The following is a 19,501-nucleotide window of genomic DNA, read 5'->3' as shown; positions in this document are numbered from 1 at the left end:
TAAGCTAGGTATTAATAGTTAAATTAACCTTATTATACGTATCTCTATTATAGCTTTCCCACGCTACTCCTATTTAATATTCTATTATAAATTATTAAATCTTTATAATATATAATTCACTTTTAAATATTTTAACGAAATATTTAAAAATATATATAAAATATAAACTTTATTTTTTATAATTTAATTTCTTTTTCATATTAAATTTAATCTTTATTTAAATTCTTTATTTATTAAAGTATAAATAAAAATAATAGGTTATTATATTAAACTAAATTTAGAAAAAAAAAACCTATAAGTAGATAAAATAAACTATAGTAAATAAACTTTTCAATGAAGCTTGTTTATATAACATCCTTAATAAGAAAACTCTATAATTTAATGAATATGATAGGGATTAGACGTATTACAACAGGTATCCGTCGAATAAAATAATTACTATATTAGGTGTAGAGTGTGTAGATTACAGTGGTCTTAGCTACAAACAGTGGTTTTTAGGTGCTCCCCTTTTCATCACCCAGCATTCCACCTTGCACCGAGAAACTTTCTAGTGAACGTCTATCTGTATATCTCACCTTTGTCAGACAGATTATTGCTGTTTGGGTAGCTCTTATATCCTATCCCCTCTCTCGCTTTCCATTTCCTCTTGCAATACCTGTGCTTCCGTAATTACAAGCATCTCCGCGATGGTAGAATGCCCAGCTTGCGGCAAATGTGTCCAGTCTACTAAGATTAACGACCACCTCGATTCAGGATGCCAAACTTTCGTTGTCGATAGCTCATCGATTTCGTCATCCTCTTTTCAGGGGCCGTCCACACAGAGCTATAGCTCCATGCCGCCTTCACAGAAGCGCGCGCCATCCAGTTTCTTCCATACTTCATTCACAAATCGCCAATCCAACCCTGTCAAAGCCACACACCCCCTAATCAACAGTATCGGGCAAGGGACGAAATTAAATGGTGCCCTCAAGCGCTCCTTCGATGAAGGCCCTGGAGAAATCTTGCCTGCTCATGATGCGAGCAGCAAGGTGGAGAGCGTAGAGCCTGCGGAGACAGGTCCTGTACTGAAGAGAACCAAAACAAATCGGTCAGCACCGCTTGCTGAGCGCATGCGACCCCAGAGCCTCGACGACATCTTCGGGCAAGACCTAGTCGGCCCACACGGCGTTCTACGTTCGCTCATCGAATCCGATCGGTTGCCATCAATGATATTATGGGGGGCGTCAGGCACTGGGAAGACAACCATCGCACGGTGCATAGCCAATAGGGTTGCATCACGGTTTATCGAGATGAATGCCACAAGTTCGGGCGTAGCAGAGTGTAAAAAAATATTCGGTGACGCAGCCAACGAGCTGGCGCTAACGGGCCGGAAAACTGTAGTATTCTGCGATGAGATTCATCGTTTCACGAAGGCGCAGCAGGACGTGTTCCTAAAACCGGTGGAGGCGGGCACGATAACCCTCATCGGCGCAACAACCGAAAACCCAAGTTTCAAGGTTGTTAATGCGCTCCTTTCGAGATGCCGAACGTTCACGTTGCAGAGGTTGACGACAGCGGACATACAGCGAGTATTATCGAGAGCATTACAAACCGAGTTTTCGATACCTTCATCACCGCTGCCACCTCTCCTGGACGAGGAGTTCATCGGTTATCTAGCCAACTTTGCCGATGGCGATGCACGGACGGCCCTCAACCTATTAGAACTAGCTATTTCCCTAACAAGTCGAGAAGGGATGACGAGAGAAGAGATGAAAGCATCACTCACTAAAACGCTCGTCTATGATCGTGCGGGCGACCAGCATTACGATACTATCTCTGCTTTCCATAAGTCAGTCCGTGGCTCTGATCCAGACGCTGCCCTATATTACCTGGCCCGTATGTTGCAATCAGGGGAAGATCCTCTGTTCATTGCACGGCGTATGGTTGTTATTGCATCCGAAGATGTTGGGTTAGCTGATAACTCGCTTCTCAGCCTCGCCACGTCAACATTCACGGCAACGCAGCAGATAGGTATGCCCGAAGCTCGAATACCTTTAGCTCACTGTGCGGTAGCACTCTCACTCGCGCCGAAAAGTACACGTGCCTATCGCGGGTTAAACAATGCCTTCGCTGCCTTGAAGGAACCGGGCATAGCCGGCCTGCCGATTCCAATTCACCTAAGGAACGCACCGACACGATTGATGCGGGAACTTGGGTACGGCCGAGAGTATAAGTACAATCCGAACTATAAAGACGGCAAAGTCAAGCAAGACTACCTGCCTGACGCACTACTCGGCCGCACATTCTTGGAGGATCGGGATTTAGGCACTGAGACAGACCAAGACCTAGCTACGGATGGTGCGTGATTATTTATTTGTAAAGAGGAACGAGGCGGCGTTAATAAACAACGAAGGCTAATTAAAGGCAGGGTAACTTAAAAGAGTAAAAGGATAGCTGTCTATAAGTATTAATTAGTATAACGTGAGAAATTATATATTATAAAACTGTGTTTATAAATTGTTACGTAGCTGGTGAGAGCTACGTGTGGCTTACTAGGTTGCGCGCTAAGGGAGTAATGAAATACGGGTAAGAAGGTATGTATTAACTTACTAGAAAGAATGAAATCTACTAGAGGGTATAAAGCAATCTATGGGTATATATGAAAGTACTTAACTAGCTTAGGTAAGCTAGGTGGTTCCTACCAGAGGCGCATGCCTACATGATATAAATTAAAAATTTTAAGTAGTTACTTTTTATATAATAGTTTTAATATATTATGATTTTAAAAGCTGTTCGTTAAATAAAAGAGTATATATTAAAAGAGTAAAGTTATACAAAGAGGAAAGTAAAGAAAAGTACGCTTTATTAAGGTTACGTCTCTAAAAGCTAGCTATTGTAATAGTATAGAAAGAAATGCCCTTTTAATATATTACGTAATACGTTACGATAGGCCTTATACTTATATAAAGTAACTATAGTTCCCGTAAGTACGGGCTATGTTGTGCTTATTATTTAGTTTATTATCTAACCAGGTTACTATTTTTATTATTTTTACTTTAATAGAAAATTTATTTTTACCGTTAGATTCGTCGTTTTCTAATTAGTATATCTATTATAGTTACGAACGCTTAAGTCGCTTCGTAGTATCATTATAACTAAATAAGCAACTTTCGCATTTAGCTTCTTTTCTCTTACCTTTTATACCTTCGGGCTAGTGATTATTATATCTTTACTACTAAGAGGTATACCTAAAATATAATAATTACATTAGATTTCTTATCCCTCGATTAATATAGTAATATTAGTTTCATTTATCTTAGACCATCGTACGTACTGTGGTCTTCGAGTATACTTTTGAGTAAACTTATCCGGGACTCCAGTATCGCGTACGCTCTACTCCTTCTTACTATATACTATAATACTATAATGAAACTAAGCTACGTAGCTTTTCTGGTAAGTATTGTAGTGGTGCGGTGGATCTAGGCCACGTAGCCTTTTCGATGTCTATTTATATGGGTCGCGTACTTATATTTTTATTAGTTAGACTTAGACCTGTAGCTATTACGACCTATAGCCATTTACTCGTTTCTTGCTATGCCTTTTCTCGCGATCCTCGTTACCCGTCTTTAGTCTCCCTTTCTCTCTCCTCTTCTCTTCTTTTTCTTTCCTAGTTGCCGTTTTTAGTTAGCCGATTAACCGATTATAGCTATTTATAGCTGTGATCTTAGGTTAATCGGCACTAGGCTAGTTATTAGTAGTTAGGTAGTCTTTATTTCGTGCTTCCATTATAGCGTGCCTATGCTGCTCCTGTTTAGTAGCGACCACCTAGTAGCCCGAGCCGTAACCTCATTAGTCTTAGGAGCGACCTTTTGCGCCTGTTTTTATAGTCATTAGGTTTAGGATTCGTCGATTAGGAGATTCCCTGATTTTTAGTTAATTAGGAGCTATTTTCGTAGCTCCAGAGCCGTTTTTCGTAGCTTTCGGATTAAGCCTTTTTAGGTTAGGATTAACGGGAGGGCAGATAACTATGGCGACTATTAATAACCACGCCCTCCCATCAGCTTTTGATCAGCTTACCTAAAAGCTCGTTCGCCGATTAGTAGGAATCCCTGTTCTCGTTTCTTAGTTGTTTCTTTTGAAGGAGCTGTGCCTGTTTTTACCCGGTTTCGCCTTCGTTTTTAATAGTACTTAGATGGCCGTTTTTCTTAGTTGACCTAACTCCGTTACCGCTACCACCCCCTTTTTTACAACCTCGTACGCGCTTGAAGGCATCCGTTCTTTACCGATTAGTCTATTTTAATTACAAGAGGCTTGCCGATAGCTCCGATCGCCTTTGTTTATCCTAGCTAGTTACGGTACCTGGGGAGGTTTCTCCTTAACCGATAGGTGCTACGATGCCCTTATAATAAGATACCGACATACCTTATACCTACGCCATAAGCCTAATCGGGGACGTACCGATTAGGATTAAAGACCTATAGACGATACCGCGATACGAGATAGATACGATATTGAATAAGATAGCCTAGAAATAGTTATAGGATAGGAACGAGTTATAGGTTAATGCCTAGAGACCCCTCTTATCGCCTTTACCGATATATGGTTAGTAGGAAGAGCCAGAGCCCCTAGAACTACGTATAAGAAAGGGATCGAGGGTCAAGGGAAGCCCGGTAGATGCTACCGGACGAATAATAATTAGAAACGGAAATAGTCGGGTATAAATAGAATATATTAGTTAGTTTATAAGATTAGGATTAGTTAAAAGGATTAATAGCTATGGACGAGAAGGACGGAGATTAATTTCTTTTGTTTCTTTCGGGAGCTACGCTTATTTTACCTGCCTCATTATAGTTCTTATTTTCCGATTCATTCCTGTTGTTTCTTGATGGCCCTAATGAACCTAGCTCGCTTCCAGTTAATTGGGGTTGATTAGGAATAGGTTAATTAGGTCAGTTTATAGGTTATAGCTCTGCTAGCCTAGTTCTTATTATCAGATCTTTCCTATTTCCTATTAATCATTAATTAAACTGGCTTGGCTCTTAGTTAGTAACGATTAAATAGGTTTAGGATTGATTAGGATTAGGCATAGTTAGGCATAGTTATAGTTACCTATCCTACTACTTACTTATTGCTATTGCAATCGCTTCCAGTTGAAGACCTGTTTCTTCTTAACTTATCCTGTTGGCCTTTAATTGAACTGGCTAGCTTTTAATTGATTAGGGTTAATCGGGATTAGGTTATTTAGGATTAATAGAAAACGAGAGTCACCGTACCTGTTCTTATTAGGGAGTTTAATTACTTTTTATAGATTAATTAAACTAAGGAGGCTGTAGTAGTACGGTGGATCTAGGCTACGTAGCCTTTTCGATGTATATTTATATAGGTCGCGTATTCATATTTTCATTAGTTAGACTTAGACCTATAGATATTACGATAGCTATTATAGCCATTACTAGTTACAGGTATTTACTCGTTTGTTGCAATGCCTTTTGTAGCCATCCTCGTTACCCTTTTCTAGTTTCTACTCTTCCTTTCCTAGCTGCCGTTTTCAGCTAGCCGATCAACCGATTATAGCTATTTACAGCTATGATCTTGGTTGATCGGCACTGGGCCAGTTATTGGCAGTTGGGCAGTCCTTTTCGTGCCTCCATCACAGCGTGCCTACGCTGCTCCTGTTCACTATGTGATAACTTTATGAAACTATAGTATCTTACTTATTTTTTAAATATACTATCACGTAGAGGTTGTGCCTCTTCGTTGCTTACTTTAGCAACAGAAGCTTATATATATACGCTCCCGTTGCTTCCATTCCTTTAGTTAGTTCTTAGAGAGAACAAGTATTGTCTCCGTTTTTAATAAGTATTTAAATAGTGAGCTAGTCTAACTACGTTACCGCTACTTTTCCTTTTATAATATACGCTTAAAGGTAGTTAGTCTTTTCTAATTAGTTTAATTTAATTATAAAAAGCTTACCTACTTAATTATTCTTATTTATCTACATTGATTATTAATACTATTATAGTAGTATAGTAAGGCTTACCCTTCTAATAGATTACATAATATATTATGATAAGCATTATACTTATATAAAGTAGTTATAACTCCTATAAGCGCGGTTTGTATTATTATAATTATTTATTTAAATTATTAACTTTATTATTTTCTTTTTTATTTAAAATTCGTTTCTATAACTATATTTATCATTTTTTATTCAATATATTTATTTTAATTATAAGTATTTTAGTTTCTTCATTATATTATAATAACTAAATAAATTACTTTTTTGTATAGTTTCTTTTCCTTCTTTACCTTTTTTACCTTTGGGCTAACGACTATTACATCTCTACAACCGTAAGCTAGACTTGAAAATGATAACTATATTAGATTTCTTACTTTGTAATTTATAAATCAATATTAATTTTAGATTATTATTCGTATTATAGTTACTAGTAGAGTATACTTTTATATAAACTTGATAGAATTTTAGTATTACGTACGCTTTGCTTTTTTTAGTACCTAAGAAGGTCTCTTCACCTCTTCAACCTATCGGACAGGTACTATTATATATTGAACAGGAGCAGCGTAGGCACGCTGTAATAGAGGCACGAAAACGGCTATCCAACTGCTAACAACTGGCCCAATGCTGATCAACCTAGATTACAATTGTAAACAGCCATAATCGGTTGATCGGCCGGCTGAAAACGGCAGCTGAGAAAAGACTAAGAAAAATAAGATAGCAAGAAGGCTTTAGAAAGGCATAGCAAAAGAAGTAAATAAAGCTGTAGGTTATGATGCCTATAGGTCTAAGTCCAACTAATGAAAATCTAAGTACGAGACCCATATAAATATACATCTAAAAGGCTACGTAGCCTATATCTACCGTACTACTACAGTCTCTCCAGTTTAATTATTCTATAAGAAGTAATTAAACTCTTAATATAATAATAAGTAGGGTAGTCTTCGTTTCCTATTAATATTAATTAACTTAATCCCAATTAACATTAATTAATTATAGGCTAGCTAGTTTAATTAAAGGCTAATAGGATAAGTTAGGACGAAATAGGGTAACGAAGAGCGATTATAATAGTAATAAGTAGATAATAAGATAGGTAACTAACTATTGGGAAGGAGCAGAGGGTACGCGATGCTAGAGTCCCGGATAGCCTACTCGAAAGTAAACTTTATCGGTAACTATAGTACGTACTGTAGTGGTGCGGTGGATCTAGGCCACGTAGCCTTTTGGATGCGTATTTATATGGGTCGCGCACTCATATTTTCATCAGTTAGACTTAGACCTGTAGACATCACAGCCTACAGCCATTCACTCGTTTCTTGCCATGCCTTTCTAGCCATCCTCGTTGCCCCTTCCAGTTCCCTTTCCCAGCTGCCGTTTCAGCTGGCCGATCAACCGATTACAGCTGTTTACAGCTGTGATCTTGGTTGATCGGCACTGGGCCAGTTGTTAGCAGTTGGGCAGTCCTTGTTTCGTGCCTCCGTCAGCGTGCCTACGCTGCTCCTGTTCAGTACGATGATTTAAAATAAATAAAACTAATATTACTTTACTAATCGAAAAACGAGGAATCTAATATAGTTATCGTATTTCAGCTATATCCTTCAGTTATAAAGATATAGTAGTCGTTAGTCCGAAGGTAAAAGAGGTAAAGAGAGGAAAGGGGTTAAACGTAAAAGTTACTTATTCGGTTATTATGGTATTGTAGTAGTGCGGTAAGACATACCCTCTTAATACATTACGTAATACGCTACGATAGGCCTTATACCTATATAGAGTAACCATAGCTCCCGTAAGTACCGGCTATGCTATACTTATTATCTAGTTTACTACTTAATTAGATTACTATTTTTATTATTTTTACTTTAATTAAAGATTTATTTTTATCGTTAGATTTGTCGTTTTCTAATTAATATATCTATCTTAATTATAGGCGCTTAAGTTACTTCGTCGTACCGCTATAGCCGAATAAATAACTTTTACGTTTTATTCCTTTTCTCTTATTACTTCTTATACCTTTAGGCTAGCGACTACTATATCTCTACGACTAAGGGGCATGGCTAAGATACGATAACTACATTAGATTCCTCGTCCCTCGATTAGTATAGCGATATTAGTTTTTTCTATCTTAGACTATCGTACGTATTATAGTCTTCGATAGAGTATACTTTCGAGTAAACCTATTCGGGACTCTAGTATCGCGTATACTCTACTCTTCCTTAGTATAACGAAGTAACTTAAGTACTCCTAATTAAAATAGATATATTAATCAGAAGACGACGAATTTAATAATAAAAACGAATCTTAAACTAAAGTAAAAATAATAAAGTAAATAATAATCTAAGTATAATTATAATATAGTTTATATTTGCGGAAGCTATAATTACTTTATATAGGTATAAGGCCTATTACAACGTATTATGTAATATATTAAAAGGATATATTTTACTATAGCACTATACTATGGCCGTATCTAATTATATTTAATTAATCTCAAACTTATTTAATCGTTACTAATTAAAAGCTAAGCTAGTTTAATTAACGATTAATAGGAAATAATAGAAAAGATTAATAATTAAGCTAACGGAGGCATATCTATAACTAACCTAATCGACATATTCTTAATTAACCTTAATTAATTAAAAGTGAGCCAGCTCTATTAAGGCTATTAAAAAATAATAATGATTAATTAGGAAATAAGAACTATAACGGGCAGGTAAAATAAGCGTAGCTCCTGTAAAAAATGAAAAAAGTAATCCCGTAAAATAACTAATGCAACGTAATTCCTATCCTTTTCGTTTATAACTATCTTTTACTAATCATTTTAACTAATCCCAATCTTATACAATTAACGTAATATATTCTATTTAAGGCCCGATTATTCTTGACTATTCCTAACTCTTTCTATTCGTTTTGTAATATCTATCACGCTTCCCTTAACCCTTAATCCTTTCACTATACGTAGTTTAAAACGCTTATTACGACTCTTCCTACGAACTATATAACGGTAAGGGCGATGAGGAGGAGCAGAGCGTACGCGATGCTAGAATCCCGGATAGGTTCACTCAAAAGTATACTTTATCGAAGACTATAGCTCGTACGATGGTCCAAGACGGATGAAACTAATATTACTATACTAATCGAGAGACGAGGAATCTAACGTAGTTATTATATCTTAGCTATACCCCTTAGTCGTAGAGATATAATAGTCGCTAACCCGAAGGTATAAGAAGTAAGAAGAGAAAAGAAGTAAAACGTAAAAGTTACTTATTTAGTTATAGTAGTACGACGAAGTAACTTAAGCGCCTATAACTAAAATAAATATACTAATCGGAAAACGACGAATCTAATAATAAAAACGAATCTTTAATGAAGATAAAAATAATAAGGATAATAATCTAACTAAGTAATAAACTCTATAATAAATATAGCATAGCTATACTTACGAGAGCTATGATTACTTTATATAAGTATAAGGCCTATCGTAACGTATTACGTAATATATTAAGAGGATATATTATATTATATCATTAAAGTTTCCTTAGTTTAATTATACTATAAGAAATAATTAAATTAAAAAGGATAATACGATATATCCCGATTAATATCTCTCCTTAAAAACTACCGCGAAACTTTATTCTATCGGTTATTATTTAATTATTACGGCCGCGTCTTTAGCTTATCGTTTAATATAATAAAGAGGTTCCTTTATTACTTTATAATTAACTTAGCCCGGTTTATCCTTACTAATCTAACTTAATCGGCGTATTTTTTTTTTTTCGGTTACCTTCTTCTTAGTTTCGGCTTATCCCTCTTAGTTAAGGGGATAGTAGGGAAGTAAGCGCGTTCCGAGGGTTAATTAGGTATTTTCCCTTTACTTATATAGCGTAGAGGTTTTCCCGGTCTGAAAAGCTTTAATCCTTACTAGGCCGGGAGGAGAAAGGGGGCGGCTCGTAACCTTAACGAGGTTATCGTAGCGGAGCTCGGCGTCCGCCGATACGAGGAAGCGGGACGGGTTAGGTACTAAGGCTACGGAGGAACGGCGGACCTCGGCTTACGCGATAAACCGAACGAAGGATTTACGGTTAAGAGGCTCGTCGATCGGCGTATTCTAAGCGGATATTATAGCGTTAATAAGGTTAATTTACTTTTAGTAATTTACGGCTTACCGGAGACGCTTAACGATACTAACCTTTTCTTTTAAAACCTAAACGTTATAAAATTATTTCATTACTTTAGCGTATTCCCTTATTATATTAAAGAAGTTAAGTTCCTTATTTTCTTAGGCTTAATAAACGACTTCGATCGGTCGTTTAAAGATAAGATACGGTAAAATGCCGTTTTAAAAATCGTAATTATAACTATCTTATTAATTTATTAATACGACGTAATAAGTAGATTAAGGGGTTATACCGGGCTCGAGGCTACCGCCTTTCTAGGTTCGCCGTAACTAACTAAACGCGTACGCCGCCCGATCGAAGGCGTCGTTTTTAACTATATTAAAACTAAATAATCTTCGAAGCTTAGGAAGGTATAGCGCTACGGCGAAGTAAGCCTAAGAGAATTCCTTAGGGTTAATAATAATTTATTCGGTATTTATTAGATCCGTATAAATCGTAAAAACCAAAGTAGAGGTAGGGTTATCGAGAAGGTACTAGCGGGTTAGGAAGTTAAACGATCCTATCGATCGGTAGCCTATCGTTTAATACGGATTTATTTCGAAGGCCGCTTTTTTACTTTCGGAGTCGTAGCTTATTATGATATAAAGGACGCGGATATCTTCGTTAGTAAAGTAAGCGTAACGGATAAGGTATACGAGAGAGTTAGCTAGGGCTACTTTCGTTTATTCTTATTATTATTAATTTATAATTCGGGGCCGATTAGTAGATAACCGGAGGGCCTAGGCTATATCGGATCCTAATTCGATCAAATCCTTTTCCGAATCGTAGTTATTTAGAATATTAAGCTAATACTTATCTATATTACTTTAGTTATCTTCGTTATTATAAATCTTTCGTAGGAATTTTATTAAGTCGGCTAAATCGGTACGACGTACATTTCTATAAACGAAGGAAAAGGAGAAGAAGAGGGGGATTCCGGCGGAGCGGAAGAAAGATATCGTAAAAAAAAAATTTTTTTTATAGGGAGGAAAAAAAGATAGTAAGTTAAAGGTAAAAATAAGAATTTAAATTAATAATAAGAAAGGTAGGTTAGAAATTAATAAGAATATGATAATTATAGGAGGGGGGTTTTCGAAATAAGATACTTAAAGAGGAAAAAGAGAGGAAGGAAGGGAAACGTATTAACGATATAATTAGATATACCTTTACGGCTAACGTTTTAGGAAAACGCGTTTCCTTATATACGTATAAAGCTATAATAAGAAATACGTTAGCTTATAACTTCTTATTATATACTCTTAATAAAGTAATAAATACGTACGTTCGCGGACTCGTAATTAAACGTAAGCTAGGATAGGTATTATTAAAACTCTCCTAAGTACGGTATTTACGACCTAGGTAACGTATTCGACTCTCTCGTTCTCGTCCGACCTTTTCTTTTATTTCTCGCTATTTTACGGTTCCGATTTATTTCCTCTCATTCTTTCCTTAAGTCCTTTATCTTCGTTTTAATTCGTTTTTCGATTTTTCTTAATTCTAGATTTATAATTTTATCGTTCTTATCTTTCTTTCTCTCTTATATATATATATAATAAACCCTACCCTTTAGAAGGAACTCCTAAAATCAAACCGGGCGTCCGCCCTTAAGCTATTCGAATAACTTAAGGCTACGGGGATTACCGACGAGGAGATCGCCGGGGCGTTCGGGAAGACTAAGGACGATAAGAAGAAGGCCGTAACGCATTAGCGGGCTAAGTCGATACCGCCGCCGGTAAAGCTAATAAATAAATAGCCTAACGAATCCTTCCGCCGGCTATCTTTTACCGAGGAGTTCCGGGACGTTAATCGGCTAATCCCTAAGCTTTAATAAGTACCGTATATCCCGTACTTTCGTTCTATAAACTAAAGCTCGAAAGTAATTATCGGTTAATAGTTCCGAGGTATCGAGGGAATTCGGGTAATAAATTAATAACGCTAGGTATATAGCTTTTAATATTAATAAGATTTATTAATCGAAAGTTAGATTAATTAATGATAAGATAATTCGTAACGTACGGTTTTATTTTCTAGGTAGGTCGGCGGCCGGCCGGTATATCGTATAAAATTTTTCAAGTAAGGATTTTTAGGAGGTTACTTACCTTTAGAGCTATATTATATCCCTTATCCGCTACGTTTAATTTTCTTATCGTCGGACGTTATTTATAAAGATTAATAATAAGGAATCGGTTAACGAATATTTCCGTCGATTAACGACGGATCCTCGTTACGTCGTTAGTTTATTTATTTAATAATATAAGGTACTTAACGAGATATCCTACTAGTACTACGAGCGCCGGCTCGCTTCTTTCGATACTACTAAATACGCGGGTATATAGCCGTTCTTTTCCTATCGTTCCTTAGCCCCCGATCGTATCTTTAGGTATTCTTACGGCGTTTACCTCTTCTTTACTAACGGGATACGTTATAAATTTCGGGACGAGCGGTTCGCCTACCTACGGACGAGGATAAATCGTAACCCCTCTTTAATAAAGGATCTAAGCTAAGCCGCGTATCCGCTTATAATACGGGTAACAGGTAATAAGTTACTAATTATAATAAACTTAAAGATCGCTACGTTTCGGAGGTCGGAAAGTAAGTAAGTTTTTAGTTTTCTTAGTAACTAGTAAGTAAGGAATAAGGTAAGAGAATAAAGAGGAAAAGAGAGGTACTAATCGGCAGATATATATTACTTCTGGCTTATTTTTAAACGCGTATTCCTTTCCTTTTTACTTTTACTAATATAAATTACTTTCCTTACTTTTCCTTTAAATATTAAAATATACCTATGTTAAAATGTAATAGCTTCGTAACATTAGGATATTAATATCCCGGATTTCTGACGATAAACGCAAAGGATAACTTATCTAAGTATTGAACAGGAGCAGCGTGGGTACGCTGACGGAGGTACGAAACAAGGACTGCCTAACTGCTAATAACTGGCCCAGTGCCGATCAACTAAGATTACAGCTGTAAACAGCTGTAATCGGTTAATCGGCTAGCTGAAAACGGCAGCTAGGAAAGGGAAGAGAAGACTAGAAAAAGGTAACGAGGATAGCTATAAAGGCATAGCAAGAAACGAGTGAATGGCTGTAGGTCGTAATATCTATAGGTCTAGGTCTAACTAATGAAAATATGAGTACGCGACTTATATAAATAGACATTGAAAAGGCTACGTGGCCTAGATCTATCGTACTACTATAGCTTCCCTAGTTTAATTAATCCGTAAGGAGTAATTAAACTCCTAATAATAGGTACGGTGGCCCTCGTTTCCTATTGAGCCTGATTAACCTGATCCTGATTAACCCTAATTAACTAAAAGCTAGCTAGTTTAATTAAAGGCTAATAGGATAAGTTAGGAAATAGGGCTAACTAGGAATAATTGTAATAGCAATAAGTGGGTGGTAGGGTGGGTAACTGACTGTAGCCGTGCCTAATCCTGAACCTAATTCCTGATTAATCCCGAACCTATTTAATCGCTACTAACTAGGAGCTAAGCTAGTTTAACTAACGATTAATAGGAAATAATAGGAAAAATCTAATAATAAGAACTGGGCTAGCGGAGCTATAAACCTATAAACTAACACGATTAACCTATTCCTAATTAACCCTAATTAATTAGGAGCGAGCCAGGTTTATTAGGGCCATTAAGAAATAACAGGGATCAATAGTTAGGAAATAGGAACTATAACGGGCAGGTAAAATAAGCGTAGCTCCCGAAAGAAACGAAAGAAATAATCCTATACGATATAACGTAATCTCCGTCCTTCTCGTCCATAGCTATCTTTTGCCGATCCTTTTTAACTGATTTCTAATCCTATAAACTAATTAATATATCCTATTTAATGCTCGTTTCTGTGACTCGTTTCTGGCTGTTTTCGTGTAACCATTATTCGTCCGGTAGCATCTACCGGGCTTCCCTTAACCCTCGATCCCTCCCCTATACGTGGTTCTAAGGGCTCTCTAGGCTCTTCCTACTAACTACATATCGGTAAGGGCGATAAGAAGGGTCTCTGGGCAATATCCTATAACTGTTTCTATCTTGTAACTATAACTATTTTTTTTTCTAGGCTATCTTATTTAATATTATAGTGGTGCGGTAAGACATGCCCTCTTGATGCATTACGTGACACGCTACGATAGGCCTTATGCCTATATAGAGTAACCATAGCTCCCGTAAGTACGGGATATACCATGCTTATTATTTAGTTTACGACCTAATTAAATTGCTATCTTTGCTATTTTTACCTTAATTAAAGATTCGTTTTTATTATTAGATTTATCGTTCTCCGATTAATATATCTATCTTAGTTATAGGCGCTTAAGTTACTTCGTCGTACCGCTATAGCCGAATAAGTAACTTTTACGTTTTGCCTCTTTTCTTTCCTTACCTCTTATACCTTCGGGCTAGCGATTATTATATCTTTACGACTAAGGGGTATAGCTGAAATACGATAACTATATTAGATTCCTTATTTCTCGATTAATATAGCGATATTAATTTTATTTATCTTAGATTATCGTACGTATTATAGTCTTCGATAGAATCTACTTTCGAATAAACCTATCCGGGTCTTTAATATCGCGTACGCTTTACTCCTCCTTAGTAGCGATTACCCTATGACTTCTTCGATCCTTTAACCTTTAATCTACGGAGTTTTTATTACGTTATTAAGATTTAAAGGATATCGATCGCCGTCGGCGCCGCTATTTAACCCGCGAAGTAGTCCGCGTTTTACGTTAAATAAAGTATCCCGCCTTATGGTTATTTATTTACTATAGGGAGGTACGTATAAGCCCGGGAACTTTTATTACGATATTATAGCCGCTAGGATACTATATAGCCCTTAATACTTATAACGTTAATAAGCTATCGATACTACGATATAATACGACGATTAAACCGCGTTTATACCGATTAAGACATTCCTTATATCGTTATTTATTTACTATACGGAGGAACCCGTAAAACCTAGGAGAACTTTCGTCGTAATACTACCGCTACTAAGGATAATACTTAGCCTTCGATATTAACCGCTTCCCCGAACCGCTAATAGCATAGTATATTTCGTACGAGTAAATAAAGCTTATAGCGATTAGGGCAGTCTTATTATGGTTATTTATTTACTATATAAAGGACGTACGAGCGCCTTAGTAGAAATTACGATAACTTATACGACCCGCTACTTCTTTATTAATATTAAGAGCGGATAAAGGCTAATAATAATTATACCTTAACCGACCTTACGATAGCTTCTTTTTCCCTTTAAACCTATTAATCGATATAGATTAAATATATAGATATTAATAATTTATTATACTAGAGGCATTTTAAGATACCTAAGCGTAGCGATTCGACGATATAGTATACGATATAATATAGATATTTATATTAATAGTATAGATAGGATTAATAAACTAATAACTATTAATAACTAATAATTTTAAGGAGAACTAGGAATTAATATTAATAGGATTACGTAGATATAAAGGATTAAGGAAACGGAATTAAAGTCGAGTTAATAGGTATACCTATATATAAGCTAGCCTTATATTATTAACTAATAGCTAGCATAGCGAGAAGTATTAATATAGGCGTAAAACGGCGCCTAGCGGTAATACCGCTAATATTATTAAATAGCTTTCGTTAAATCGAGACCGGCCTATAGCTATAACCGGTATCGTATCTAGCGCGATCCTTTACTCGGGATCTATCCTTTATACGTATTACCTTAACGAAGGTTATACGTTAAGAGTTATAAACCTTAATAAGAGGAATTATCGTCGACTTATTTATAATAATTAAATTATTAATTTAAGGAATACGTATCGTATTTTAATTAGGCGTTAGTCGATTAAAAAAGCTCGTATAATACCCGGACCTTATCGATCGAGATAGTATAATAAATAATAATATATTTATACTAATGAAAAAATATTAGGATATAAATAATAGCTATCTTATCTTTATTCCTATATTAGATAATAAGACCCTTACTACCCTCCTTTTTACTTTATACCTCGTACCGTTAAACTAAACGGAATTTATAGTTAGGAAACGAAATAAATCGCCATTAAGACCCGAAGTAATAAAGATTAAACTATTAATAAAGACCTTAAGAGTCGATACTAATTCTCCGCCTTTATATCCGCTTAAAAAGGAAGAGGACGACGATAAAACTCCTACTTAGCTATCCCTTACCCGCGGCTCTATACTTATCCCGTTAATCCCCATAGTATTATCTTAGAATAATAATAACGGAGCCTTTAGTAGCTAGAATATACCGGTAGCTATCCCGATTATCGTAATACTAATCATTAAATTCCCTAACCCTACCGATTATCCTAGGCTTAAGTTTAATAAATATAACGTAACCTAATAACTAAAAAGGGTAGATCGATTATTTAACCGCTACCGTATAAGCGACGACGATAAAATTAAGAAGATCGGCGAATAAATTACGACTAAGATTATTAAGGAGCGTATTAACGATATTACGAAGGATTAAACGATTTAAAGAGTTATCGTTATAGCCCTAAAGTATCGTTTTAGGATTACCGATAAACTAAGCTAAGCTAACGTTAAACGTAAACTCGTATAGCTAAAACGAAGTAACGTAATTAACGATCTTAAGGCGATTTTTACGTATCTTATAAACTATAAACGTCTTTCTAAGCTCGTAAACGATAACGAAAAGCTTCCTTAAAGAGTAAGATACCTAACCGATAAACTTTAGATATTTTTAATTATAAAGTTCTATAAGACGGGAGATTATAACTATAATAAGATCGGAAATATCGATTACCGGATTCTTTATACTTAACTTTATAAGTAAGCGGAACGTCGTATAGTAATATAAATTACCGATAAAACTTAAGCCGAGGAACGACGATAGTAGAAAACGGTAACTTTTAAAGAACCCGAGAAGCCTATGATATAAATAGTTTAACGATTAGCGATTCCTAACCTTTAAATGCCTTTATTACTACCTTCCTCGTAACCTAGACCTTTTTACGGCTACCTAAGTACTAGTTAAGAAGTTAATATATAGGCCTTTTACGACCGATTTAACGCTCTAAAGATAAAGATAACTTCGTAGAACTACCGTTAAAAGAGTAGTTCTTATAGCTCTAGGAATACGTACGGCGCCGATTAATAATATTAATAAAAAAACCCGTTCCTAGTAAACGCGGTTCGGAACCTAAGTCTTTATAACCTATAAATTAACGAAAGAATCCTAGTAAGCTTTAAACGTAATATTTTATTAAACTACCGAGGCATACGTAATAAGATTCCATTAACCTAAACGAGTAACTATAAGAAATTCGAATATTAATTTTATAATATCCTCGATCGGTTTTATAACTATAGCCGTTACCCGCTATTAATAAATATAACGTAGAATCGGTTCTACTATAAAAGTAATAAGCGATTATACTACCTCGAGAACGGAAACCCGAATAAGCTAAAGTTAATACTAATCCTAGGATCGATTATTACCTAAGCTAAGCGTAAAGAAGAACCGATCGCTTATTATATCTTATTTTACGTATATTAGAATAAGGAATCTCTTAAGTAAGTACGTAGGATAGTATATTATTATTTAGCCGGAAAGCTAAAGCTTATATCCCTCGACCTACGATACTTTAAGAACGAGGAAATAATATTAAAGTAGGAAGAGATATTAAGAGTTATATCGGAGATTAACGTTATTTAAATAATCGAACGTAAATATAGCGACGAATTATACGAAACGGGGATCTTAAGTTATAGTTAAACGAAGGGTTTTATCGACGACGAGGATATCTATTATTATAAGGGTATTATTAAGACGGACCTAGTCGAAGTTAACGTAATTAAACGAGCTAGAGGTCCTAACGGCGAGTATATCGAAAGAGAAGTACCTAATTAAGAGAATATAGAAGTCCTATCGTTATAGCTTAGGCGTAAACCGACTAAAACCGGTAAGAACGTTACTTCGAATACGAACGACTAAGTTAAAAAGGCGAAGATTATTAACGAGTTATTAAGAGAGTTTTAGCTAGATAAGATTAATAAGAATAATAGGAAATACTTCGAGGTTTCGTAGGACGACCTAATTAAGTTTATACCCGGGTTTTCGGAATAAGTAGTTAAGTACCTTACGATACGCGCTATAGAAATTAACGAAGGTTAGTTTAAGGTTATTAAGATTATAAAGGAATAGGTATAAAAGGATCGGGAAGAAAGCGTTAAAATACCTAGCGTACCGTAAACTACCGCCTCGTTTATTAATCCTTCGAATAGAATGGCGGTAAATTTTATTATCGCGAAGGATATTAAAAACTATATCCGGCCTTTCCTTAAGCTAGTAGTTAACGTAAGACCTAACGGGAACGAAGCTCTCGTATCTACGGTAATCGATATAAAGGCGTAGTTTAATATAATCGTAAAAAGCTACGTAAAGAAGTAGCGTTTTCTTATAATCGGTACTAAGGCGATATAACGAGGTTTTAAATCCTTTATAGAAACCCTATATATAAGAATAATCGACGGTTTTATTTAACTTACCGATTATTACCTTCGCTTATTAATCTACGTCGTTAAAGATAGGTTTATTAGTTATCCCTTATTACTTAATATAAACTTTATCTTCTAATCCCGTATAAAACTCGAATTCGACGGAAGTACCTTCATAGGAACCGTTAACTTTAGCTCGGCCCGGATAATAGTTTCTCTCGTTATCGATTTAAGAAGCGATACGCTACTAAGCCTTATATTCGGCGATTAGAAAAACTAAATGCTATTAATACCTTAGGCCGCTTTAATAACGCATATAGGCCTAAAAACGCGTTCTTAACCGAGTACTTAAAGACCGACGTTAGCCTTTATGCTAAAATTAATTATACCCGCCTTTATAACGACGATATAGAAGTAGTACCTATCTCCGAAGCTAAGGACTTATCGGCCCTCGAACTTAATCTAGATAAGGGAGATAAAGCGATCGTTAGATAAAGTAACGAAGAATTCCATTACGTCTTTAGTAAAGCCGTTACGAAGGTAATTCGATATACGACGTAAGAGTTAAAATAGCATAAGCGAGATCTAGCCCTTATTTCGGAATTAGCCTATTAAGTTAAACGTACGTTTTTAGTTAATACTATATATAAACTTAAGTCGTATGAAGTTTAATTCGTAGATAACGTATCGTTAAACGGCTAGATACCGCTAGGAATACTTAATTAAAAGGATTAGGTATTAAGGGAGGTTAAGTCGAAGTACGAACCGCTAGAGGTATTATAACGCGATAGACCTTATAAGAATATTATACTAAGATTCGCTAGCGACTTCCGAGGTATTAGATTAATAACGGAA

The 19,501-nt window shown here is 35.7% G+C and overlaps 1 protein-coding gene across 1 annotated transcript; it reads left to right on the top strand.

The window, feature by feature from the left end:
- Positions 1–487: 487 nt before the first annotated feature.
- On the top strand, positions 488–2,609 carry GGS23DRAFT_591456 (P-loop containing nucleoside triphosphate hydrolase protein). The gene has a single exon (XM_051517747.1). It carries the CDS (start codon positions 687–689, stop codon positions 2,343–2,345), a length of 1,659 nt encoding a protein of 552 aa, XP_051366920.1. The 5' UTR covers positions 488–686; the 3' UTR covers positions 2,346–2,609.
- The last annotated feature ends 16,892 nt before the right edge of the window (positions 2,610–19,501 follow it).

Source organism: Durotheca rogersii, assembly GCF_024521655.1.
Source record: "Durotheca rogersii strain YMJ 92031201 chromosome Unknown GGS23scaffold_98, whole genome shotgun sequence".
In the NCBI taxonomy this organism is placed as follows: domain Eukaryota; kingdom Fungi; phylum Ascomycota; class Sordariomycetes; order Xylariales; family Xylariaceae; genus Durotheca; species Durotheca rogersii.
The sequence above is the reverse complement of the archived record's forward strand: the minus strand, read 5'-3'. Positions and strand labels throughout refer to the sequence as shown.